The 26405-nt window shown below is 43.7% G+C and overlaps 1 protein-coding gene across 1 annotated transcript in view; it reads left to right on the top strand.

The window, feature by feature from the left end:
• The window catches only part of vcanb (versican b), a 62698-nt gene that overhangs the window by 28328 nt on the left and 7965 nt on the right, over window positions 1-26405 (top strand). Inside the window, exons 7-14 of the mRNA XM_028600881.1 lie at window positions 5822-6222; window positions 7343-7721; window positions 12542-13482; window positions 14702-15941; window positions 16449-16562; window positions 16700-16813; window positions 22939-23097; window positions 25171-25253. Coding sequence (XP_028456682.1) covers window positions 5822-6222; window positions 7343-7721; window positions 12542-13482; window positions 14702-15941; window positions 16449-16562; window positions 16700-16813; window positions 22939-23097; window positions 25171-25253 — 3431 coding nt within the window. The remainder of the gene's footprint in view (window positions 1-5821; window positions 6223-7342; window positions 7722-12541; window positions 13483-14701; window positions 15942-16448; window positions 16563-16699; window positions 16814-22938; window positions 23098-25170; window positions 25254-26405) is intronic.

Below are 26405 nucleotides of genomic sequence, written 5' to 3'. Positions count from 1 at the left end.
GGTCAGCCCTATGGTCCCACATTTCTAGGACATTTTCAAAATTAGGTCTTGTGTTTCTACATTTCCCTTCAATTTAAGCCCTATCCTCTCACAACATTTGTTTAGGGTTAGGGGGATAAAATCTGATAGGGAAAACGCTCTGGGTTGTTTGCATTTCTTTAAACCGATCACAAGATCCGGACGCAGTGACGGTGGCTCTGCTAAATAGTCTCTGGAAGGAACTTGTTTTGGTTGAACATTTGCACCCCTGCAAAAGAAAACTCCACATACAATATTAAATGAAGTTATCTGTTGACACAAAACAGTACCGTGAGCTATTTAAATGAGCTGATACCTGGTTAAACCTCATTGGCTCTTACCAGTGTATCTCCTTGTGTACTTCCTCCACAGCAGTCCCACCAATCGGTCCCAAAACCTCCCAGTTAGAGAGGAAACGCCCTAAATATATTCTTTGTAAAATCTTTACAATCATTCCCCGAAAGAACCAAGCAGGCCTGCCTTGATGCATGATCCACATTTTCTTCAAAACTTGACATTTTCAGCAAGAGTGAAAATGTTGTCCTCGGTCTGTCTGTCTGTGTGTCTGTCTGTCTGTCTGTCTCTCTCTGTGTGTGTGTGTGTGTGTGTGTGTGTGTGTGTGTGTGTGTGTGTGTGTGTGTGTGTGTGTGTGTGTGTGTTTTTAATACTGAAGCATGAATGTTCGAGCAGCATGTTGGAGCTGCTCCATGTGGACCTACCTTAACTACTTTATATACAGTTATAGTTTTGTCCAGTGGTTCCCAACCTAGGGGTCGGGCCCCTCCAAAGGGTCTCCCCGGGTGTAGTGCTGCCGGAACGCAGCTCCGTCACTTTATCTCTCGAAGTAAGAAAAATTGAATATTCTCAGTTAGAAGAATCGGTTGAAATCCACATTTTTTTGAAGCGCTTGAGGGTCCAGTAATCACTAAAGCGTACGTTATAAAACAAAGACAATAGGGGTGACCTCTGGCTCACCTGGTGGAGCGTGCGCCCCATGTAGGCTCAGTCCTTGCCAGTGGCCTGGGGGTTCAAATCCAACCTGCAACCCTTAGCTGCATGTCATCCCCCCCTCTCTCTCTCCTGCATTTCCTGTCTCTCTTCAGCTTTGGTTCTAAAAGAATGAGCCCTACAAATAAAAAACCGGAATGGTCAAAGTTGTCATATTGATATTTTATGTGTGTTGATTAAATGACACATCAGCTCATGCATTGAGTAACATGCAAGAAAATATTCCACCTTAAAAACCTTTGAGCGTCACAGTGAATTATTATTTTTTTCTCAGTCTATGGCTAGTTAACCGTTAACTAGCAAAGATTAAAAAAGCAGCAAAAACATTTTTTTATTTTCACCAACGTATGTAGATATGCCACCGTATGAACGGTGGTTATAACCTTCAAAACGAGAAATTTTTCTCTTGCTGATTTTCTGAAAATGTGGTTAAAAAAAAAAACGTTTCAGCTTTAGCGCCAAATTATCTCTTCACACATCGCTCTAGAAACCATGTTGGGCGTCACTCTGCAGAAAGCTGAGTTTGGTCTGCAACATTTCGATGTGAAACTCACGGGGATCAGTTACATGCAAATACCCTAAAAAAAGGTGAATTTAAGAAGATGTGTGAAAATGCCCTTATAGGCCTCAGAGGGGTTAAAAGGGAGAAAGGGAACCCCACCCGTCCCTACGTGCCCCTGACAGCCGGCACGGCAGGATTGGAGTGGAGTCATTACGTAACTTTTATTAAAGCATTATGTCAGTGACGTTTCAAGCCGGCTGCTTACTCCCAAGACACCAACTATGTGAACTGAGCACTCAGACCTACACAAAGGAGAGCAGTGTGTGTGTGTGTGTGTGTGTTTAGGACTCCTGTTTCCTGTCTCTTCTCATATGGTATGTGTTCCATTATAATGAGATATAAATCTTTTGTGAGCATCTCAGAAGAGGTCTTTCACAACAAAAGCCTCCTGGTCTGTTCAGAATTGTAAATAATGTGTGTTTGGAAACGAAAAATGGATTCAGTCTTTGAGAAGAGAAAGTCGTTTATTGTGAAAAATGCCCCCCCCCCACACGTTGTTTGTTCAAGCAGCAATTACGTCCTATATTTAGGTCTCTAGCGAATCGCCAGAGGCCTCACCACACAATATCATCCCGATACTTATGTCACGATACAATATTATTGCAATTTATGACCTTTTTCCCCAACTTCAAATTTTTCCCAATTTCAAATGATGTCCCCAAAAGGAAACTTTGTCAACATCTGTTTTATTTAAAAAGATACATGTCTCTGTTTGTTCATCTCACTTCAATTGTATTGCTGCAAAATCATATTGTCAAGCAGACAAACTGACCAACACATATATCATAAAAGATCGATACTTGGCGTCTGTGCATCGATACAGTACTTGCTACGGAAAATATTGCGATACTATGCTGTATCGATTTTTTTACCCCACCCCTAGTGTCGTCTTCCCCTAATTTTGCAGAGGCACTGTGGCTCGGTCGGACCACCCAAGACGATTGTGATTGGCTTTTAAAGAAATGCCAATAAACCGTTTTTCTCCCATCCAGGAGTGCTGTGTGGACTAGCCAGACCCTCCTCCGCAGCGCTGTGGAGGAAGGTCTGGCAACGTGAAATCTAGATATGAGGTTGAATTTCCTGCCACCACTAGGGGGAGCTAATTCATTCATGAAGCACTCCTGTGGAACAATGACCAATATCATTGCATTGTTCAGACATATTTACCCTTTACATTTACCTGATGAAGGTCTGAGACCGAAACATTTGTATTTTTCTAATAAATTATTGCTTGCGTAATGGTCAGTGTGCAGGATTTTCTCTAAAAATGTTGATCTGCTACCCTTGATCATATCCTACGCACCTGCCCGACAAAAGAGGTATGCAAAAACGTTCTCTTATATTGTTCAGACCTAAAAAATAAGACTTTTCGTGCCACATCCAGGCCTTCATTAGTGACTGTTTTTGTTCGGACACCATTGGTACAGCAGTCTCCTGCTTATGTCTGACAGGTGACTTCATGTTTGAAGAATCAAAGCTGCAGCATTTCCTTTTAAAGCCGTCCGTAAGCTAACGGCAGTCTGACATCTGCAGGGTCAGCATTTTCCAGATAGTACAGTTTTCTTTTTCTAATGAGTCACGACGATGTTGAATCGTTCTGTAAACATTTTTGTCTCGGACAGAACTGATTCTGGCTCGACTGGATCCAGACTCCGACTGATGAGAAATTAAGTACACTTTATATCACTGTGGAGCATTTTCCAAAGCATGCCACACGTTTTGAAGCTGATTTTCTACCTCTTTAGGCAGCCGTTATTATTTTTAACATGATTTATAAACATCACGTAATGTAGTTTTTGGCAAAAAAAACCCATTTGAGCTCTTTGGTGTGGCATTCACAGATATTTAAGATGGATGATGAAAATATAAACTGACCACATGGAAAGAAACCTCAGCAACATACGTATGTGTTGGATGAAGTGATGTTCGGCAGGTGTAAAAGCCGAAAATAACATGATTTGCTTCAACAGAGAGGAGGTGACGTCCATTAAAGTCACTAGAATTGAGTAATGTAGTCTTTTATTTTGGTTATAACCTAAATTGATATAAATATAGGAATATCCTTGATACTTTAATGACACTATAAAGCTAATGTTACGATCAGTTCAAATCTTAACATACAGTATATTCTGAGAAGTTTTCTGTGAGGGTTGGTCTAAATACTACAATTCCCATGAACCAATGAGCACATCTCTGAATTAAGAGGTTGCTTTGGTGGATTGGATGGGTCAAACCAACACAGGACTTATACCCAGGAAAAAAATAAAAGTAAAAACTGAGTTAATTCAACTAATTTTAGTTCACGTTCTGTGTCACGTTCAGTGTCACTGGAAATGAAATAATGTCTGATTTTAACCCAAACCACCATCTTTTTCTCAACTTAACGAAGTATACTGAACAAAATTATAAACACAAAACTTGTGTTTTTACCCCCATTTTTCATGTGCTAAACTCAAAGATCTAAGACTTTTTCTATGTGCACAAAAGGCTTATTTCTCTCAACATATTGTTCATAAATCTGTGTCAGTGAGCACTTCTCCTTTGCCGAGATAAGGTGTGGCATATCAATATGCTGATTGGACAGCAGGATTATTGCACAGGTGTGCCTTAGGCTGGACACAATAAAATGTGCAGTTTTACTGTATGGTGGGTGTGGGGGGGTCCGAAAACCAGTTAGTATCTGGTGTTAGGGTTAGGGTTCATCCGTGAAGAGAACACCTCTCCAAAGTACCAGACCCCAACGAATGTGAGCATTTGCCCACTCAAGTGGGTTACAACGAACTGGAGAGAGAGAGAGAGAGAGAGACAGACAGACAGACAGACAGACAGACAGGCCGACCATTCTGCATTCCAGACCGTTTCTACAACGTTAACGGTGTGTTTAACCCTTGTTTTCTTGATGCTTATAAAAGAAATATAGGTTTTGAGCCTAATTTTGATTACCCAAAAACAACATAGAGGATTCCATACAACGCGCTTCACAAATACTGTAGAACAAAAGGTCCAGATCTCTACTTTCATTGACTTTTAGGCTGTTTTATTCATTTTTCCTAGCATTTGAAAACTAAACAAAATTGAAAAGTGCCGAAACTGACCATTGACATACACCCTTCTGTGAATGTCCTTCCTTTTAATTTTAATCTCAATAATTCATAATTGCTGCTTTTTTAACTCAACAATTTGGTGTGGTTTTCCTATAAATAAGGTTTATTGACCATGAATTCAAAAAATAAGTGTAAACCAGTAATAAGTTGGTGTTAGTAGTGTTTATACATCGTAGTGAAAAAAAGCATCAAAAACTTTGAAAAGAGAGACAAAAACGTGTTGATTTTCAGTTTTGACAAGTGCATGGTCGAATGGACGACACAAGGGTTAATACCACGGCCGTGTGGCCGGGTTAGCTCAGTTGGTAGAGTGAGCGCCCATATGTAGAGGTTTACTCCTCCACGCAGCGGGCCGGGGGTTCGATGCCGACCTGCGGCCCTTTGCTGCAGGTCATTCCCCCTCTCTCTCTCTCTCTCATGTCTTCAGCTGTCCTGTCAAAAATAAAGGCATAAAAATGTCCAAAAAATAATCGGCCATTACTGTCACGGTTTCAGCAGGCGGATCCAAATGCAAGACTGTCCAGGCAGAAGTGCAGAACATACAAACTCAACTACTCAACTACAAACCTACAAACGAACAAGACTCTCACAGGACGAACCGAGAGAGACGAACGGACAAGAGACTAAGGAACGGGGGGGGTGTAGAAACACACAGACCAATGAACATATAGACAGGGGATCGGACAAGACAGTTAACGAGCAACAGGTGAGAGTGGAAACGGAGGGAAACTAACGAGACAATTGGGAACAGGTGAGAACAGAACTGGAGGGAAACTAACAAGAGAGGAAGTGCCGACCATATAAGGGGAAGGGGCGGAGACAAAGACAGATGACAGACAGGTATCAACAGAACACAGCAACAAGCACACATAAGAAAATACACAAAAAGGCCACAAGAGTGCCACAAATATATATATATATATATATATATATATATGGCAAGCAGTCTGAGCCGGATCCTGACCGTTACGTTCTCTGGTTTAGATAGGACTCCTATGACCTATGAACCCCTCCTGTAGTTCGTATTGAGGGTAGGAATAAAGGGCCGATGTTATTGTATGGTTTGGAGGACTTGTTGTTTTAACACCCCCCCTCTCTTTTCTTCTTTTCTGGTTCCCTCTCTTTGCAGCTAAACTTCCCGAGCCAACTACCACGAGTCCACCGACGACCCCGGCTGAGATTCAAACGAGAGCCCCAGATCCTGTCCCGTATTCACCGACAGAGGGCCCGCACGCAGACCCACACACTTCCCCTTACGCCACAGCCTCTGGGACCCCCACCCCCACCTCCACCTCCACATCGGACGACTACGACGTTCGGGATTTTGACTCCGCCAATGTAGAGTCGGTGCCAGGTAGAGGAGACAATTTGCTCCCCATGGAGCTCCCTCCCTTGCCCACCGCCCACTCTCAGGCACCGCGCCTCGACATCTCCCAGGGGGGAGACGATGGAGGCCGGAGGGAGAGCAGCGGCGAGGGATCCAGCAGCGAGGACGGCTCGAGCTGGACCCCGACACAGACACAGGTAGAGGTGTGAATCTTCACTGATCTCTTCCGATTCGATTACGATCATCATGTCAGCGATTCGATATCTCGATGCATCACGATTCATCAAATCCATGTTTCTATTAAAGCCATGTAGGAGATTTAATTCATAGTTTTTCATAGCTTCAAAAACCAAACATTCTGCAGTGCTCTAATATTAAATAAACTGGATACATAAAACTATACAGCACTGAGCACATGGCACCTCCTGAATGTGCAACCATACCAGAATATGTAAACAGAAATAATCGATTATGAGCCGGCCGATTATCGATGCAGCATCGTCCATATCCACGATTTGATACATCGATTATTTGATTAATTTCAACACCTCTAGACACAGGTTTTTTTTTTTTTTATGTATATGTCTGAAAATATACATTACCATGAACATAACGTTTTGGAAGAAAATAAATTTGCCTATTTGTGACAAAAAAAATGTATTTACACATTGAAAATAAGCTTACTATGGTAGGCATACAGTTGAGCTTAAGGATTCACTGCCATTCATTTTCATCCATGCAGCTCAGTTTAATGCAACTTTATTTTATACAGTATATGTAGCAGGGGGTTCCTACTTCATCTCTTTTTTACCTAAGGGGTCCTTGGTCTAAAAACGTTGAAGACCCCTGGCCTAGGGGCATATTTGTAACTAAGGGGGCCCAGGAAAAGGGAAAAGTAAAAGTGTATTTGTTTATAGTTTTACAAATAATTTAAAAATGTAAATTTACCAATCTAACACCTCATGTTAACTTGTGTGTGTATATATATATATATATATATATATATATATATATATATATTTATTATATTTTATTGTTTTAATAAGAACCGTTAAGTTCAAAAAGAAACTCACTCCATTTGCAGGAAAATGTGTTAAAATGGCTTTACACAAGTTTCTCTCAGGCCCTTCAAATAAGCCTAAATTAGACGCATTAACATACCTCATTAATACATTACAATAAAAACCATGTGGCAGTTAAAAGTAATCTTGTTTATTCACCAAAATAACAAAGTATCCATTTGGAAGGGGGCCCTGAAAAATGGAGTATGCCCAGTCTATGAGTACGTCCGGTGTAATCTCTCCATTTAATCCGGCTCTGCAGGTTTGGGCGGAAACGGCATCAAGACCCAGTTGGCTTCTTGGAGCCACCGCTGAGTCGGAGCTCGGGGTGGAAACTTCGAAGCCGTCACAGGTGCTAGAGATCGCCCCAGAACTCGCCACCCCTGCACCGGCGTGGGAAACCACATCGGGACCGTCGCAGCTTCAAGGGATCACTCCAGAGGTCCACACCCCAGAGCCAGGACTGCCAGTCGGGAGCGGAGACGTGGGCCTACAAACAGCGGTTGTTTTCAAAGAGGATGTCCCCCCTGGAACCACATCAACGTTTGACTTCGACCAATCACCGGCCGTTCCTGTAGACGGGCAGTCTTCAGCCAAACTCCACGTCATCATCGTTAATGTGCACGAACGAAACCAATCGGGTGAGTTTGGGCGTGACGACCGATGGAACCAAGTTGGACCGAGGTCTTTTTGTTGTGAACTTTGACAAAAGTCAGCAAAAAAAGTTCCATAGCCATCATAGAAGTTAAGCAAATCAAGCAAAAATATTGATTCTACCTGTTTCACAGGCCTGAATATGAAAACTCTCCGCTTTTGTGGGCATTTCAGAGTCTCAAAGTCGGCAAATCTGCCAAAATTCAGCTCTGCGTTTTGCGTAATTGCAGTTTGGAGAAACAGTTTCTCGTCTTTTTTTGGTTTGGCGCACAACCAGGATTGCCAAAATGTATTGTGAACCTAAGTCTGTACTTGAGTTTGACACGTGTGATTTAAGGGACGATAACGTTCAGATCCACAAGGTGTTCTGAGCGCACATCACTGGTCGTCTGTGTGACATCATCGGTCTGTGTGACATCATTATCTCTATCCTTCACTCGCTGTCTGTCAGCTGCTCATCAATCGCCTTCTTCTCAAATGTTACAAAGATGGAAGCAGAACCAGAGAACGCGCGTTTACAGTGTTTGGTGCATTTGACAAACTACAGGTGTGAAAGCGCCCTGAGTACATTAGATATTATTTCAATTTTCATGACATCACACTGATCATAACGGCAGAAGAGAAACCCTTCTGGCAGGTTGAACATCACTATGGATGCTGTGGGATTTACAGAAGGCAAGGCAAGGCAATTTTATTTATATAGCACATTTCAGCACAAGGCAACTCAAAGTGCTTCACACAAATCATCAATCATTAAAGAACAAAAATAGGGAGTAAAATAAGAATAAAAATAGTAATGAATACAAATTTAAATCCATTTAAGATACATTAAAAAAACATTTAAAAAAACAAATCCGTATTAAAATAGTATACGAAATAAAATACAAGAATAAAAATCACTGTTCGATAAAATAATTAATAAAAAGCATTATCAAAAAGTAAGGTCTTCAGCCTTGATTTAAAAGAGCTGAGAGTTGGTGGCTCGATGGTGGCTCGATGGTGGCTCGATGGTGGCTCGATGGTGGCTCGCTGCGACGGTTGTCTGGCGAGCAGGATGAGGTGACTAGAGTCTCTCAAAATCTGAGGAAAATCTTCTAAACTGACCTTTGTTGATCTGAAATGAAGACAGATTCAGCAACTGCATCACAGCCTATTTCTCGCTTAACATGTTTTTAGAAACATGTCTCGGTGAACTATTTTAGTCCGATATGAGATCGGATTCTGAACGAGCCGCCACGACAGTCTGGCTTTGAATATCCGGAGAAACCAGACCCCTATGACGCAGTCGTCCAATCAGCTGCCGGTTTTCATTTTTTGGGCGACAATACAGATTAGCGCCGCCTGCTGCTATGGAGACGTATTACGTCTCTTCGGTGTGTTCCGAGGAACTTTTTTGGGACCAACTCGGGAACACTGATCAGTCCCACTGGCTTTTCTGCCGACGGTCGGCCATCTGGTTGGTGTGTAACCGCCTTAACCCTAACCACCGACTAATCCTAGTGCCTTCCAGGCAGCGTTGCCTGGAAGACGACGTTGGGGGCTTAAAACGCCAAACACCATTTACAGACCGAAATCTCCAGAGTGTGATAACTGTAGATAGACGGCAGACTTCTGATTGACGTCTTTTACCTCCACTGGACTATAACTCCTATTCATAGTTCCCCCCCCCCCCCGCACCTTTCGCAAGCCTTTTGTGATTTGGGACCCGACTTTCTCCCAGTTCATGTGAAACTGTTCGATCTTTCAGCGTGAAGATTGATCTTTCAGAGTAACCTCTCGTGTTTGTCACGTTGTGTTGTCATGGACTTTACAGCTGATTCAGTGCTGTTTGTTGTCTACGTAGGAAACAAGGGTTTGTTACCTTTCTATTTGTATGCAGACAAATTGTCTCTCACACACACACAGTTTGCAGAGAGATTGCCAGATTGTTTGCCAGATGTGGAAAGTTATGAAGTCAGACATTTCTGCCCGGCCAATTTTTGTAGCTTAGCATATTGTAAACACATCACAGCGTCTCCAGTGGGAAAAGCTGCCTCATGAATAGTCAAATATATTAGAACATTACTTATTTCACTTGACCTTTCTCTCTTTTTCTCACAGACACACTGATGGAGTGATAAGCCTCCTCTAAAGAGCTTTGTGTTCAACTCTCAGGTCTAAATATCTGCAGAAAGAGCCGACAACAGCCACAAATGTTTGACTTTAATTGTCTTTTCTCACGGGTACTGCCCGAATTGTTGAACAAACAACTTCTTCAAGAGTCTCGGCCATGTCTTTCTTCCCCCACATTCGTCTGTTTAAGCTCCTAATCTTTTGATAGAAATCGACTGCTAGCACAGAGTGTGATCTATTATTTGTTTTTAAATTATATTTTTGTTAATATTCCCCGACATTCTCAGCGCTGTAAGTGGTATTTCTGAGTTTGTGGGATTTAATACAACATTAGATCAAGTTAGTCTCCCGTTGCCGGCTCTATCTCCACAGCGCTGTGAAGGAAGGTCTGGCTACACCACAGATGCATTCTGGGATAGAAGAAGCAAATGCTCTGGGTTGTTTGCATTTCTTTAAACCAATCACAGTGGGGTCAGCCCTGTGTTCCTACATTTCTAGGACATTTTCCAAATTAGGTCTTGTGTCTTGTGTACATTTCCCTTCAATTTAAGCCCTATCCTCCCACAACATTTTTTAGGGTTAGGGGGATAAAATCTGATACAAACTTATGAAAAAGGAAATGTGGGAACATAGGCACGCTCCAATCACGGTCGTTTTGGCTTCGGACGCAGCGACGGCGGCTCTGCTAAGTAGTCTCGGGAAGAAATTTTATTTTGGTGGAACATTTGCACCCAGCTAAAAAAAAGTTAACTGTTGACACATGATAGTAAATGCCGTAAACGTATTTGTGTATTCGTGTGTAACACAGAGAGAGCAGAAGTGGAGGGGCAAACATGCGCCGGATGACTTTATCCTGGAAATGTACTTCCGTTGCACCAGACTACTCTAGTTTGAAACATTTTTTTCTGATAAAAAATGGGAAAAAAACGAGATAGCATAATCTTTATAAATCTTTACAATCATTCCCTGATAAACAAAGCAGGCCTGCCTTGTGGCATCCTCCAAATTTTCTTCAGAACTTAAAGGGATACGCCACCACTAGTTAGCATAGCGTAGTGAATGGAATCCTATGTTGCCGGTTAGCATGTTGTGAGTAAAAGTGAGCCAACAAAAGACAAAAAAAAAACAACCTAATTACTTGCACTGAGACAAAAAATTGCGTTGGCCTACCTATCTACAGCCAGGGTAGACCATGATAAGCGCTATTTCAACAAACGGTGGCGTATTCCTATAACATTTTCAGCGTTGCATCATCCAAATTTTCTTCAGAACTTAACATTTTCAGGGTGTAGCTCGCTAGCTCGAAGGTTGTTGTTTTTCCGAAACGAACGACAACACACAGATGGCGGGAGGAGAGGAATAAAGCCCGTTTGTCTTTTTTCTTCCTGGAAATACTTCCGTTGGTCCAGACTACATCCACGGTAATCACCAACCAACCAATAACATTCTCAGTGAAGGAAAGAGTAATAACAAAGCATGAGGGAGGCCTCGTAACTGGGGTCGCCTAAATGTGAGTCAGGGGCCACTCAATCAAATTACAGCGCTCGTGTGTTTGTTACCCCCTGAGCCAAGCGGTGCCATCTTCCAGGAGCTGTGTTTATTATTGCAACGTTGAAGGCGTATTCTGTTGCAAAGGTAATCTATCATCACATAGAGCCGCTGCCGGTTTGTGTGAGGCCCAGCGACTCACTGTTTCCACTGTGTCTCGGGGAAATTAGGAAAATTGAAGCACTGAGTGTTTAAATGAAATCTCTTTTCATGCTGTATTGGGTTCCGAGTCACAGCGAGGCTTTTTTTCGGGACTTGTTTTGCGGCATACGCAGGTTAACTAGTTAGATTTGTTTAGGTCGCAAAGGGGCACACACGAGAGCTAGACTCAGGTCTTTGTTTTGCACATTTTGACTCACTCCCAGTTCCCACGATTTATAGCTTCCATGTGTACCACAAAGTCTCAATAAAGAGACACAAGCATGCATTGTTTGACAGAAGCCTCTAGCACCGACTTTTTGTACTTTGATGTAACTAAGTACATTTACTCCAGTACTGTACTTCAGTCCAAATGTTGAGTTACTTGTACTTTACTTGTCTTTTCTTTTCATGCCACTTTCTACTTCTACTCTGCTACATTTCAGAGAGAAATATTGGACTTTTTACTCCACTACATTCATCTGGTACAGCTTTAGTTACTAGTTACTTTAATTACTCCGCTACATTCATCTGTTCCAGCTTTAGTTACTAGTTACTTTAGTTACTCCGCTATATTCATCTGTTACAGCTTTAGTTACTAGTTACTTTAGTTACTCCGCTACATTCATCTGTTCCAGCTTTAGTTACTAGTTACTTTAGTTACTAGTTAAATGTTGTTTATAAAATCTGATGTTATATTCTAAAGTAAACTAGCCGACAATATAACGGACTACAAGTCCAGCTGAGATGAGACCATTAAACACACAGCTGGTTGGATCCTTTACTCTTTGTGAAATGGGAGGATTCTTCTTTAATAACTCAATTTTCCTGACTATACTTGCAAACTTTTACTTAAAGGTGCCGTAGGTAGGATTGTGAAGATCCAGGACTTACAGCACTTTTTTTAATGGATAAATAAACTAAAGAAATGAATCTCTTTTGCTTTATTGTCTGCATCTGTTTTACTTTGACTTGGCATCTCTTCGATCTGTGTCCTGTTCGTCTCTAGTTGACACCATCCTGGGCATCTTGAACCAGCCGCAGATGATCGGCTTCCCTCAGATCACTGACCTGTCGCAGATGAGCAGCGAGGCGGTCCAGGGCAGCGAGGCGGTCCAGGGCAGCGAGGAGGTCCAGGGCAGCGAGGCGGTCCAGGGCAGCGAGGCGGTCCAGGGCAGCGAGGCGGTCCAGGGCAGCGAGGCGGTCCAGGGCAGCGAGGCGGTCCAGGGCAGCGAGGCGGTCCAGGGCAGCGAGGCGGTCCAGGGCAGCGAGGCGGTCCAGGGCAGCGAGGGAGGTCCAGGGCAGCGAGGCGGTCCAGGGCAGCGAGGAGGTCCAGGGCAGCGAGGCGGTCCAGGGCAGCGAGGCGGGTCCAGGGCAGCGAGGCGGTCCAGGGCAGCGAGGCGGTCCAGGGCAGCGAGGCGGTCCAGGGCAGCGAGGCGGTCCAGGGCAGCGAGGGAGGTCCAGGGCAGCGAGGCGGTCCAGGGCAGCGAGGCGGTTCAGGGCAGCGAGGCGGTTCAGGGCAGCGAGGCGGTTCAGGGCAGCGAGGGAGGTCCAGGGCAGCGAGGCGGGTCCAGGGCAGCGAGGCGGGTCCAGGGCAGCGAGGCGGTCCAGGGCAGCGAGGCGGTCCAGGGCAGCGAGGCGGTCCAGGTCCAGGGCAGCGAGGTGGTCCAGGGCAGCGAGGCGGTCCAGGTCCAGGGCAGCGAGGTGGTCCAGGGCAGCGAGGTGGTCCAGGGCAGCGAGGCGGTCCAGGTCCAGGGCAGCGAGGTGGTCCAGGGCAGCGAGGTGGTCCAGGGCAGCGAGGTGGTCCAGGGCAGCGAGGCGGTCCAGGTCCAGGGCAGCGAGGTGGTCCAGGGCAGCGAGGCGGTCCAGGGCAGCGGAGACGTGGATTCTCTCGAGGTTTCTCCCATCAACCAGCCTCCAACTGTCCGCTTCGTCAATGGGAAACACGAGGTACCGTCCAAACAATCAAGTATTTAAATAACAGATAACCACGGTTTAAAATAGTCTTCTTATTTTGGTCCTTCGTGGTTTTTGCAAATACTTTTTAATTTAATTTTAGGTTAGATGTCATATCATATTTTTTGACTTAGTTTTCTTGTTTAAATTATAAGTTATAAATAAGTGCCCATATTATGAAAAAATCATTTTTTCTGGTGATTTAAGGTGTTATTTTGTGTCTCTGGTGTTTCCGCTCACATACAAACTTTGAAAAAATCCATCCATGGTGTTCTGAGTGAGATCTGGTTTCTGAATGTGTCCTGCCTTCAGTCTCCTGGTGAGCTGGTCAGGATCTGCACGGCTTTCTACGTCACTGTACTATACGGTAATTCCTCTACTGTGTGACAGTAAGTCTCGTGGTTATGACACAATCGTTAGCTTATTTTTACAAAAGTGTCTGCTACGGAGCTATAACGTGAGGTACGAGGTAATGGAGCCTTTTATACATTGTTGTGTTTCTTTAGAAATAAACATCGGACAAATAGAGTCTTTAAACGCTTCAGATGTAAAGTTATTTGCAGTCAAGTGACGTAAAAAAAAAAGGCGGTCAGTGTAATGCTAACAAGAGGTGATCGCTTCGTAGCAACAAAATGGCGCCATCGGAGGTTCGAGTTCTGAAGCGAAGCTTACCCCCTTGGCCGAAACGAGCTGGCTAACCGCAACCGTTAGCATGCTAGCGCTAGCATGCTACCTCGTTCTCAATGGCAAAGCACTGCTACAACACACACTAGTTCACCATAATCTCCAAAAGAACTACTTCCATGTGCTCCCTGGTTTAGAAGAAGTCTCCCAGCTGATCCTGCCTTGGAACTGACTGAAGTTGGAGAAACAGCCTTTCTTTTACTGTCTATGGAGCTAGCTGACATGATCTACATCTGAGCTACTGAGCATGTGCGAGTACAATCAAAGATAGTACAGAAGAAAAGAGGTCTCACTCTGTAGCTAAAACAGAGACCTGAGCACAGGGTGAAAAGAGGAGCTGCAGCAATGTGCAGTACAACAAAAAATATTGCGTTTTTTGAAAACTACAACCATGTACATCCTCAAAATACAATTATGAACCTGAAAATGAGCATAATATGGGCGCTTTAACAGATAAGAATGATGTCCAAGCCTACAAAAGTAGGACCCAAGGTATACAGTAATAAACTACTATACTTTTCTGATCCAGGTGACATTGGAGTCGGAGCTGCCGGAGGAAGCCCGAGGAGATCAGTTTGAGACTGCCACACCTGTTCGGGTAGATGAGTTGGAAGAAAAGGAAGAAGAGACGGAGAAGGAGAGCGCGACTCCCTTTGACTACGGTGTCATAGAAACCCACACAGAGGAGACACCAGAGAAAGAGACACCCACAGAGGAGACAAGTAACAAAGTCCCTCATCCTGCAGACACGAACCCGGACGTAGTAACAGACCTGGGCGTTGATGTCTTCACTACCTCAGAGCCAGTAAGATCTCAAGAACCAGGTGATCGGACGGCAACGACGACCCCCCATGTACCTTATGTCTCGTCCCCATCGGACTCGGCTTTCTCCGACGAGGACACGGAAGGCTCTGCGAGCCACGAGGCTACAGGCGGCCAATCAGGCTTCTTCGTCGTGACCGACGAGACAGAAATTGGCGGGACCGAGCTTCCAACCGTCCTACCCGAGTCCCAGGAAACCACCGCGCAAGTGCAAACAGAAGACTTTGAGGCGTCCGGCTCTGGGGAAGACGAAGTTTCGGGATCGGGACAAGGCCCGGCAGAGACGCCCGGGTTAACCCCTACGCCGCGGCCGGTTTATTCCACCCGTCACACCCAGCGGCCTCAAACTTCGGCGAGCGCAACGGACACAGAAGTGCCTCTAGTTTTACCGGCGGTCGACCCGGTCACAGGTGCAGACTCGGGTGCGGAGCAGCTGTCCGGACAGGGTGAGGTTTCTGGGGATCGGGGCGCTCCGGTTGGCCATCCCAGAGAGGTCACTGTTACTGTTTCACCAGATGTGGCAGCTGTGGCTTTTGGACACCAAACCACGCTCACTGCAGACACAACCTCAGAACCAAGCACACCAAAATATCCCTTTAGTGCCACGGATGAGAAAGATCCCGCTCTTATCGCAGAGCTTCGCGGAGAACAGACTGAGCAGTCCACCTCAAGCTCCCCGCGGCCCGTAAGCCAGACGACCCTCTCCACCACTTTGCCCTTGTACACTTTCGACCACGACACCCGCTCCGTCCCGCAGTGGGCTCTGATCCCTGACCCCGCTGCCACGCCCCTACCGGAGGAGGAGTTTGTGGACTATGACAAAGAGTTGGCACCTATTCTGCCGGAGTCGCCGCCTCAGATGCCGGACGAAACCCTCGCCACAGAGCAACCGGAGAGCGACACGTTCTCGGCTTATTCTGTGGAGGCGAGCACTGCGAACGTCGGAGGTACGTGAACTAGGGTTGCTCTTAGTCGATTAGTCGACTAATCGGTCGTTTTGGTCTTAGTCGACTAAGATTTCTTTAGTCCATTAGTCATTTTTTATGCTTATTCATGCTTAATTACTCATTTCCAAGAAACTTCTGAGCACATTCATGGTAAACACAAGATTTAAAGTGGTGCTTTTGCAGGATTAATTGTGGAGAAACTCAGTTTTACAGAGGGTTAATTAACTACATTTATATTGTGCTTTTCTAGTCTTAACCACCTCTCAAAGCGCACAGCTCTGTCAATTGAATCAACTAATCGATTAGTCGACAAAATCGTCACGGTTGTTGGTTTGTTCCTGAGCTTTAGCTCTGTAAACATGACAGTTACTAGTTTACTTTCCCGCCTGCCTGGCTGAAATGTTGCCGATAGAGAGGCCAAATATCTGTCCCGTAGTGAACGGGTAGAGACAACTAGTAGGATTAACTAACTAAAGGATTTCCACTTGCTTTGGTCCATTTGTGTAGATTTCCTGCCATGCTCGAGCAGTGTGTGTCAGAACGGAGGCTCCTGCTTCAAAAGAAAAGCCCAAAATATCTGCTTCTGTGCACCTGGATACGCCGGGCAGCACTGTGAAACAGGTACACACACACACACTCACAGAGCTATGTTGTCTTCATTAAACAAAACCACATTGACCCCGTACTGACAGGTGTGTGTGTGTGTGTGTGTGTGTGTGTGTGTGTGTGTGTGTGTGTGTGTGTGTGTGTGTTTCCAGATGTGGATGAGTGCCAGTCTAACCCCTGTCTGAACGGAGCCACCTGTCTGGACGGAGTCGGCTCCTTCACCTGTGTCTGCCTGCCCAGCTACTCCGGAGAGCTCTGTGAACAAGGTCAGCTCCACCGAGTAATCACACGCAGTTGCCTACTGCTATATTCCTGATAGGGACGCACCGAATCCAGATTTTTGGGGTTCAGCCAAATACCGAATCCACTGGTTAAGATTGTGCTGACTCCTCCTCCCATCCTCAGTCCATGAACCCAGTAAACACATGAATGAAGTAAACAGGGACTGTCCTTCCTTTGCTGTACCTGAAGTTGCTGCATTCTGGCTTCTGTCTGGAGATTCCTTCGTGCACAACTGGTATTCTTCCAGATGTTTCAGACCAGACGTAACAGCCCAATTGTAATGTCCACTTTCTCACAGCCTGCTGCGTTGAACTCTCCACCTACGTAAACACCTTCCCGTAATCAACGGCGCCGTCACTACGGAGACCAGCGGAGTGCAAGCGTAGGGTTCAGTTCGGTGGAAAAAAATTCTAAGGTTTGGCAGAAACCGAACTCCCATCAAAAAGCCCAATAGTCGGCCGAATCCTGGATTCGGTGCATCCCTATTTCCTGATTACCATATTTACCATAACTAGCATATTTTTCTCTTTCAAATGCATAAGCTTGTGGCATTTTTGATGTAGTAGTTGTCCTTGAAGGCGGGTACTCTGTTGAAGTTCAAAACTATTGGATCTGCCCAGAGCCACTCTGGATCTGCCATAACCAATGGCTAACGTTTGGTCGTGACGTCGGCTTAGCATCGCTAGCGTTAGCCTTAGCCCACTCCTTCACCGCTAACGGAGCGAGCTGGAAAATCAAACTGTTCCCGAACCCCGTGGGGGAGGAGGGCCACAACATCATGGCCACCAACACAACTCAGCAAAGATTGTTCATGCTCGGGCTTTAACTTCTGGTTTTTCGGCAGCGTTGCCACAACGGACCGAATGGCTTCGCTCTCATATTTCTCCGCCGCCATTACAGAACGACAACTCAAACTAGTGTACAACCTCAACGTCATTGTTCTCAGCCACTCCCTCTGTTCGCTGAATCTACCGGTAAAGATTTGACTGGAGAAAACCCAAAAATATACCGCAGACCCAGAAGGAGTACTGAAGGAAAATGAAAATTGAGCGGAAGTACGTAGGAGGGCGGAGCCAGGCTAGCTAAGAGTTTCCATACTACTACTAGTTTTTCTGCTGCACTCTCATGCACACCTGCAAGGGACCGCGTTAAATCACCGTCTCACACACCGCCTCTTCACTAACGACATCCACTTCGCAAAAGACCTATCATAACACAGATGCTTACAACGGACAGGTTCAGCTTCGGTTTCTCTTCCAAAATAAGTTTTCCTCCAGCTATGACTGCTGGTGTCTCATCATTTGTCGCACATCTAATTATCAAAGCTACAACAACAAAAAATAAGACCCAAGTTAAAGGTCCAATGGCATGAACATTTCACTTTATGAGGGTTTTTAACATTAATATGAGTTCCCCCAGCCTGCCTATGGCCCCCCAGTGGTTAGAAATGGTGATAGGTGTAAACCGAGCCCTGGGTATCCTGCTCTGCCTTTGAGAAAATTAAAGCTCAGATGGACCAATCAGGAATCTTCTCCTTATGAGGTCATAAGGAGCAAGGTTACCTCCCCTTTCTCTGCTTTGCCCTCCCAGAGAATTTGGCCCCCCCATGAGAGAGAGAGACATCATGGCTTTCAAACGAGCAAAGTGGCAGTTGGTCAAGGCCACACACTCAGATACAGTATTAAGGGACCACTAAGGTCTATATAAAAGAGACTTCAGATACAGTATTAGGGGACCACTAAGGTCTATATAAAAGAGACTTCAGATCCAGTATTAGGGGACCACTAAGGTCAATATAAAAGAGACTTCAGATCCAGTATTAGGGGACCACTAAGGTCAATATAAAAGAGACTTCAGATCCAGTATTAGGGGACCACTAAGGTCTATATAAAAGAGACTTCAGATACAGTATTAGGGGACCACTAAGGTCTATATAAAAGAGACTTCAGATACAGTATTAGGGGACCACTAAGGTCTATATAAAAGAGACTTCAGATACAGTATTAGGGGACCACTAAGGTCTATATAAAAGAGACTTCAGATACAGTATTAGGGGACCACTAAGGTCTATATAAAAGAGACTTCAGATACAGTATTAGGGGGACCACTAAGGTCTATATAAAAGAGACTTCAGATACAGTATTAGGGGACCACTAAGGTCTATATAAAAGAGACTTCAGATTCAGTATTAGGGGACCACTAAGGTCTATATAAAAGCATCCAAAGAGTAGCATGTCATGGGACCTTTAATAATAAATGTATAAAATAAATGCGTGAACACGTGCAGGGGAATCCAGCGTGTAGCCGTGAGTCATGACCATCTTTTAGTGCTCAGCGGTCTTCCAGCGCTGGGCGTTGGCTCCTCTGCAGATCAACTCCAGCTTCTCGTCCAATATTCCTGCCATTACTCAGCAACTAATCAAAGTTCAGCCGTACAAGCTGCAGACTCCCAAGGATTAACGTTTCCATGAAGTTTTAGGGAGTTAAAGATGTCTCTCTGAATATTCTTTGAGCAGCAGTAAGATGTTATAAGACGTGACGTGATAAGGTCACGTTACTTATTTTTTCATGGTGAGGTTTGGTTGTTATTTTAAGTGTTAAGTCGTAACACTGAACTAATGGCTGATTTAGTGTCCGTTCTGTTGCTTTTACTAACTGATTTAATAGTCAGGCTATTATTTCTAAAGTAGTAAAAAATGAATTGTTAAAGCTTTGTTGGAAGTGTTTTCTCAGTGAACTTTTATTTAGCTATTTCTTAAACTTTTAATCACATTAATGTCATAGTTAACTCGCAATTAATTGCACATTTTTATCTATTCTAAATGTCCCTTGATTTCTTCTTGTCCCATTATTTTTTTTCTCATTTTAATGCTCTTATCAATATGGAAAAGTGGATCTGCTTGCTTTGTGCTTTTGTCTTCAGACTAGCTCAGTTCACAACCACAAAACACACACAGATCACTGGTCTTGTCGATGGAACCATTTGGCAACTTTTTAAAAGTAAACTTTCCATTCAGAATCTTATTGGTGTCCATTTCGGCGTTTCGCGCTCGCCATCCACTCAAAACGTAACGTTAGCCTGCAAATCTTTGGCCGGCTCGCGAGCCCAAACCAGTGTGTGTGGCGTGCCTGTTGTTGTGTTTCCGGTCTAGCTAGATCCGGTGTGGTGTTGTAGTTTGCATCAACGTTACTAGTTGATGCAACAGCATGTGAAAAAAACTACAAAGTTTGCTATGCCCAAAAAGAACATTAATCTCGCAATAAAAAAATTGACACCGTTAAAATGGGTTTGCGTTAACACCGTTAATAACACGTTTAACTGACAGCACTAGTAAACACACATTTTATCAATCCAACAGGGAAGAAAGCTTTATGCATTTTATATACTTACAGTACAGGCCAAAAAGTTTGGACACACCTTCTCATTCAATGCGTTTCCTTTTTATTTTCATGACTATTTACATTGTAGATTCTCACTGAAGGCATCAAAACTATGAATGAACACATATGGGATTATGTACTTAACAAAAAAGTGTGAAATAACTGAAAACATGTCTTATATTTTAGATTCTTCAAAGTAGCCACCCTTTGCTTTTTTATTAATAAGGTAAATAATTCCACTAATTAACCCTGACAAAGCACACCTGTGAAGGTAAAACCATTTCAGGTGACTACCTCATGAAGCTCATTGAGAGAACACCAAGGGTTTGCAGAGTTATCAAAAAAAGCAAAGGGTGGCTACTTTGAAGAATCTAAAATATAAGACATGTTTTCAGTTATTTCACACATTTTTGTTAAGTACATAATTCCATATGTGTTCATTCATAGTTTTGATGCCTTCAGTGAGAATCTACAATGTAAATAGTCATGAAAATAAAAGGAAACACATTGAATGAGAAGGTGTGTCCAAACTTTTGGCCTGTACTGTAGTTCAAAGTTCAGTTCACAAATTTTAAAATGAACTGGTTCAGTTCATATTTCATACTTCAACATTTTGAACTAAGTTCACTGTTCCAAAAATGAACTTTTCCACTACATATGAAGGCCTGTTTACAGTGTGTGTTAGCCTGGTTTTCACCTGGGAGGCTCTGTAGAAATCTGGCGCCCTATTGGACGAAGTTAAACTGAGAGAGCGTGGCGTTCACAGACACCAGAATGAAGGAGTTCACGGTAACGTTCATCAGGCAGGAACACGGTACGTTCAGTTCACGTTCGCGCCAAAATATGAACGAGTTCACGAACTTTCGTTCAATGAACGCGTTCAGGCACAACACTGTCTACGGGACTCTCACACCTGCCTCAAAACACACGAGTCTGATGTTTCTGCTAGCTATCTACGACATCACTGCTGCATCGCTTCCTGGTTTCCCCAAAACTACGGAGCAACCCGAGGCATAAATCACAGAACGTTTAACGTATGAATGAGTGGCGTTAAACAGAATTTGTGTTAACTCGCTATTTATTATCGCGTTTATTTTGCCCAGTCCTACATGCAGCCCGGAGACGGACACAGCTGTCCTCTCGTAGCTTTCTGCCAGTGGAAAGATGGAGAGAGAGGAAAAAACAGATAATTGCTCTATTATTCTTTGTCAGAAAGCTTTTGCAGCTGTGTGGCATTGACTCAGGGATAAATACTGCCTCGGACTTAGTCAACCTCTCCTTCATGTTCTGTGATTAGGCCAGTGGGGAAGGAAGCATTCATAGTGAAAGTCCTGCATTGATAATGTTACTTAAGTTAAAGTCTGTAAGTATCATCAGGAAAATGTAGTTAAAGGCAAAAGTAAAAGTACTAAAAGCAGAAAAATCCCCATTGTAGAAAGAGTAAAGGATCCAACCAGTTGTGTGTTTAATGGTCTGATCATCTCAGCTGGACTAGTAACTAAAGCTGTACCAGATGAATGTAGAGGAGTAACTAAAGTAACTAGTAACTAAAGCTGGAACAGATGAATGTAGGGGAGTAACTAAAGTAACTAGTAACTAAAGCTGGAACAGATGAATGTAGCGGAGTAACTAAAGTAACTAGTAACTAAAGCTGGAACAGATGAATGTAGAGGAGTAACTAAAGTAACTAGTAACTAAAGCTGGAACAGATGAATGTAGAGGAGTAACTAAAGTAACTAGTAACTAAAGCTGGAACAGATGAATGTAGTGGAGTAAAAAGTCCAATATTTCTCTCTGAAATGTAGCGGAGTAGAAGTAGAAAGTGGCATGAAAAGAAAAGAGTCAAGTAAAGTACAAGTACATCAACATTTGGACTGAAGTACATTACTGGAGTAAATGTACTTAGTTACATCAAACAGACTTATAATGAAAGTCAGTCGGTGCTAGAGGCTTCTGTCAAACAATGCATGCTTGTCTCTTTATTGAGACTTAGTAGAAGTAGAAAGTGGCATGAAAAGAAACAGACTCAAGTAAAGTACAAGTACCTTTAACATTTTGACTTACAAGTACAGTTCTTGAGTACATGTACTTAGTTACATTGCAACCACTGGTTAAGGCTGGCTCTCCGTCCTCGGCTGACTCTGAGTACCGAGTACTTTGAGTCGTGAGTGAAAGCTGTGGAGGCCTCACCTGACCCTCCACCTGGCCCACTTATTAAAGATGAGGCTGATGATGGTTACGTCTCCATTGGCTCGCTTCATATTCTGAAGCCACTGACACAAAACAGCCATTGTTTACTGAGGCTAACAAAGCACAGAGCTGATTATATCATGGCTTCAAGTCATAAAGAAATCAGTGAGAGGCCTTTATCCCCCAGCTGGACCTCAACTCTGTCTCTCTCTCTCTCTTTCCCTCTGTCTGTCTCTCTCCCTCTGTCTCTCCCTCTGTATGTCTCTCTCTCCCTCTGTCTCTCTCTCTCTCTCCCTCTGTCTTTCTCTCTCTCTCTCTCTCTCTGTCTTTCTCTTTATAATCAACAATATTTGTACTTAAGTTTGTAAGTTCTTTGACACTCTGTCTCCCTCTCTCTCTCCCTCTCTCTCTCTCTCTCTCCCTGTCTGTCTCTCTCTCTCTCTCTCTCTCTCTCTCTGTCTTTCTCTTTATAATCAACAATATTTGTACTTTTGTTTGGGATGTTCTTTGACGCTGAACGTTTTCCTCCTCCCTGCAGACACTGAGGTCTGTGGGTTCGGCTGGCAGAAGTTCCAGTCCCACTGCTACAAGTACTTCTCCCACCGCCGGACGTGGGACGCCGCCGAGAGGGAGTGCCGGACGCACGGCTCCCACCTGGCCAGCATCCTGTCGCAGGAGGAGCAGCTCTTCGTCAACCGTAAGTCCACCATGGGACATTTTAACTATTGCGTTGTCGTTATGGCGGTTTACATGCACACAAGTATTCAAGACAATATCCTGAATTTGATACAGGTCATGTAAACAGCTTATTCCATTTGGATATTTCTAATAAGACATGTCGGTATTATTCAGGTTTTAGAGACATTCTTTGGTCATATACAGTACAGGCCAAAAGTTTGGACACACCTTCTCATTCAATGCGTTTCCTTTTTATTTTCATGACTATTTACATTGTAGATTCTCACTGAAGGCATCAAAACTATGAATGAACACATATGGAATTATGTACTTAACAAAAAAGTGTGAAATAACTGAAAACATGTCTTATATTTTAGATTCTTCAAGGTAGCCACCCTTTGCTTTTTTATTAATAAGGGAAAAACTTCCACTAATTAACCCTGAAAAAGCACACCTGTGAAGGTAAAACCATTTCAGGTGACTACCTCATGAAGCTCATTGAGAGAACACCAAGGGTTTGCAGAGTTACCAAAAAAAGCAAGACGTAGATGTGACGTGAGCAACGTGTCTGAAAGTGTGAAGTCTTCTGGTAGCTGTGCCGAGAGAAATCTCAATCATTCCCAATCTTACAGAGACGGAGAGTGTAGGTATATGTAAGGAGATAACATAGACACAGGCTAATTACTGATCACTAACATGCTAGTTAACATTAGTCATTAAACCTAAACAGCTAATGGAAGTCCAAACTGCCTGTGAACTTCTCCTGTACTATACGGTAATTCCTCTACTGTGTGACAGTAAGTCTCGTGGTTATGACCCAATCGTTAGCCTATTTTTATAAAAGCGTCTGCTACGGAGCCATATCGTGAGCTACAAGGTAATGGAGCCTTTTATACATTGTTGTGTTTCTTTAGAAATAAACAACGAACAAATAGTCTTTAAACGCTTCAGATGTAAAGTTATTCTCTGTCAAAGTGACGCCAAAATGAATGGGAGTCAATGGGTCGGTAACGGCGGGTGAGTGCTTGTTAGCATCAAAATAGCGCAATAGGAGCTACGCGTTGTGGAGAGAGGCTTAACCCCCTTGCTTACGGTCAGCTCTGGGCGTTGCTATGGTTACTGGACACAAACCAACCAGCCAGCAGTTTTGCAGGGCTGTGGTAGAGCTGCAAGGCCAAAAGAGAAGAAGGAGAAACTCCGCTACCTTTAAACATTATCAAAGACTGGGATATCAACAGGCCTTTGGATATGAGCCGAGCTCTTCAAGAAGCTGGTTGAGGGAATGAAAGAGGGAGGGTATATTAGTGGAATATTCACTTTCATTAGCCATGTAAACAACTTAGTCGGAATATTGTCTTTTTCGGATTAAGGGCCAAAAACAAAATATTATGTGCATCTAAACTTAGCCAGTGGTGTCAGCGTCTCTGCTAGAAATTGTGGATCCTCTGACATCAGCGTTAACTGTTTAACTCGTCCAATGCATCAGCAGATGAAGCAAAAGAACAGCCGCATTTGAAACGACAGTTCCTGTTTTTAGCTGGCTTGCAACGTGGCTCAATGCCGCTCTGCTGGCCGGTCCACCACTTTGTTGATCTTTCATTGATAAACTAAACTCTTTGAAGCAACTTGGCCTGTAAAAGCATTGCTGTTTGTTTTATAGGCCGGTCGTGCACTTTTTAAGAAAACTCCCCGTTTGGAAAGAAGCCACGCAAACCTGCGCTGTAATCCAATAAGAATGTTAGTAAGATAAAATAAAGTCTTTTAATAAACAGAAAGTTTCCATAAACAGGCAAAGCTGAGTTGAGCAACATGTAAACTGTCTCTCTGTTTACTGGGGAGATGAAATGGACTCGTGCCATTCAGCCGGAACGTTTTCCTCTGATTTCTGCTCTCTCGTTTCTTCACACTCGATTATGTTGACTTGGTTATTCACCTCTCCTACTCTCTCTCTCTTTCTATCACACTCTGTCTCTCCCCAGTCCTCTCCAGACCTTAGCATAGTGATAATCCAAGCGTTAGCTCTGTTTGCTGGCTGCATTCTGAGTTAACCTGACAAACTCAAAGTGAGAGCGTGATGTGTTTCCCTCTGCAGGTCTGGGCAACGACTACCAGTGGCTCGGCCTCAACGACAAGATGTTCGAGAGAGACTTCAGGTGGACGGATGGCAAGCCGATGGTGAGACAATTGACCAAATATCAGGCTTTATCAGGTTATAACCATTAGGTCTGAACATGGATGGATATATGGATGGATATATGGCTGGATGGATAGTTTGATAGATATATGGATGGATGGTTAGATGGATATATAGATGGATGGATAGTTAGATGGATATATGGCTGGATGGATAGTTTGATAGATATATGGATGGATGGATGGATAGTTAGATATATGGATGGATAGTTAGATGGCTATATGGATTGATGGATGGATGGATAGTTAGATATATATATGAATGGATGGATGGATGCAATAATATATAGATATCATATCGACATCGATATATGAGGCTAGATGGTGTCTTACATTTTGGATATCGTGATATATTAGTGTTGTCTTCTCCTGGCTTTAACGGCTGCATTACAGTAAAGTGATGTCATTTTCTAAACTTACCAGACTGCTCTAGCTGTTCTATTATTGTAACCCACTCAGTCATTGTATCCACATTATTGGTGATTATTCATCAAAACTTCCATTGTGTTCATATTTTGTGAAAGCACCAATAGTCAACCCAACAATATCGACATCCATGTACGTATTTTGGTCAAAATATATCGCGCTATTTGATTTTCTCCATATCGCCCAGCTCTACTATATACTGTGTGTGTGTATATATATATATATATTACTATTATTATTTAGTTGCCCCTGTTTAACTTTTCCTTTGACGATTGAGGGGTTTGACATCTTTTAAAATACATGAAAAGAGGGAGTTCATTCAATTTAATGGGAGCTTCACTCTTGTTATGCTGTTTAGTTGAAATAAAGCAGAAACTGGTCGTGTTGCAGCGCCTTATCTCCTGACCCAGCGCTGCACTCATCTGAGTTATTAAGTCCTGACGACATATTCTCACACACATTGTTTGTGCGTCTGCGGGGAACGCTCAGCTGTAGCAGCACGTGAGCTGCATTATTGCAAAGCCCAGGCCTGAAACGCGATCCTGGAGAGACTCTGCTGCTGTAATGTGTTATCATTCAGAAGAGAGGCACACCCTAAGTTTTAGACGTTCAGTAGAGCGCAGGTTTTGTGCAGCCTCATATGTGCATTTTCTTCTGGACTTGTTTTACAACAACGTGAAGCGGCTAATGTGTGGATTTCCTGCAGCA

The sequence above is a fragment of the Perca flavescens genome, chromosome 16 (genome assembly GCF_004354835.1).
Source record: "Perca flavescens isolate YP-PL-M2 chromosome 16, PFLA_1.0, whole genome shotgun sequence".
NCBI classification, from domain to species: domain Eukaryota; kingdom Metazoa; phylum Chordata; class Actinopteri; order Perciformes; family Percidae; genus Perca; species Perca flavescens.
This window is presented reverse-complemented; position numbering and strand designations above follow the sequence as displayed.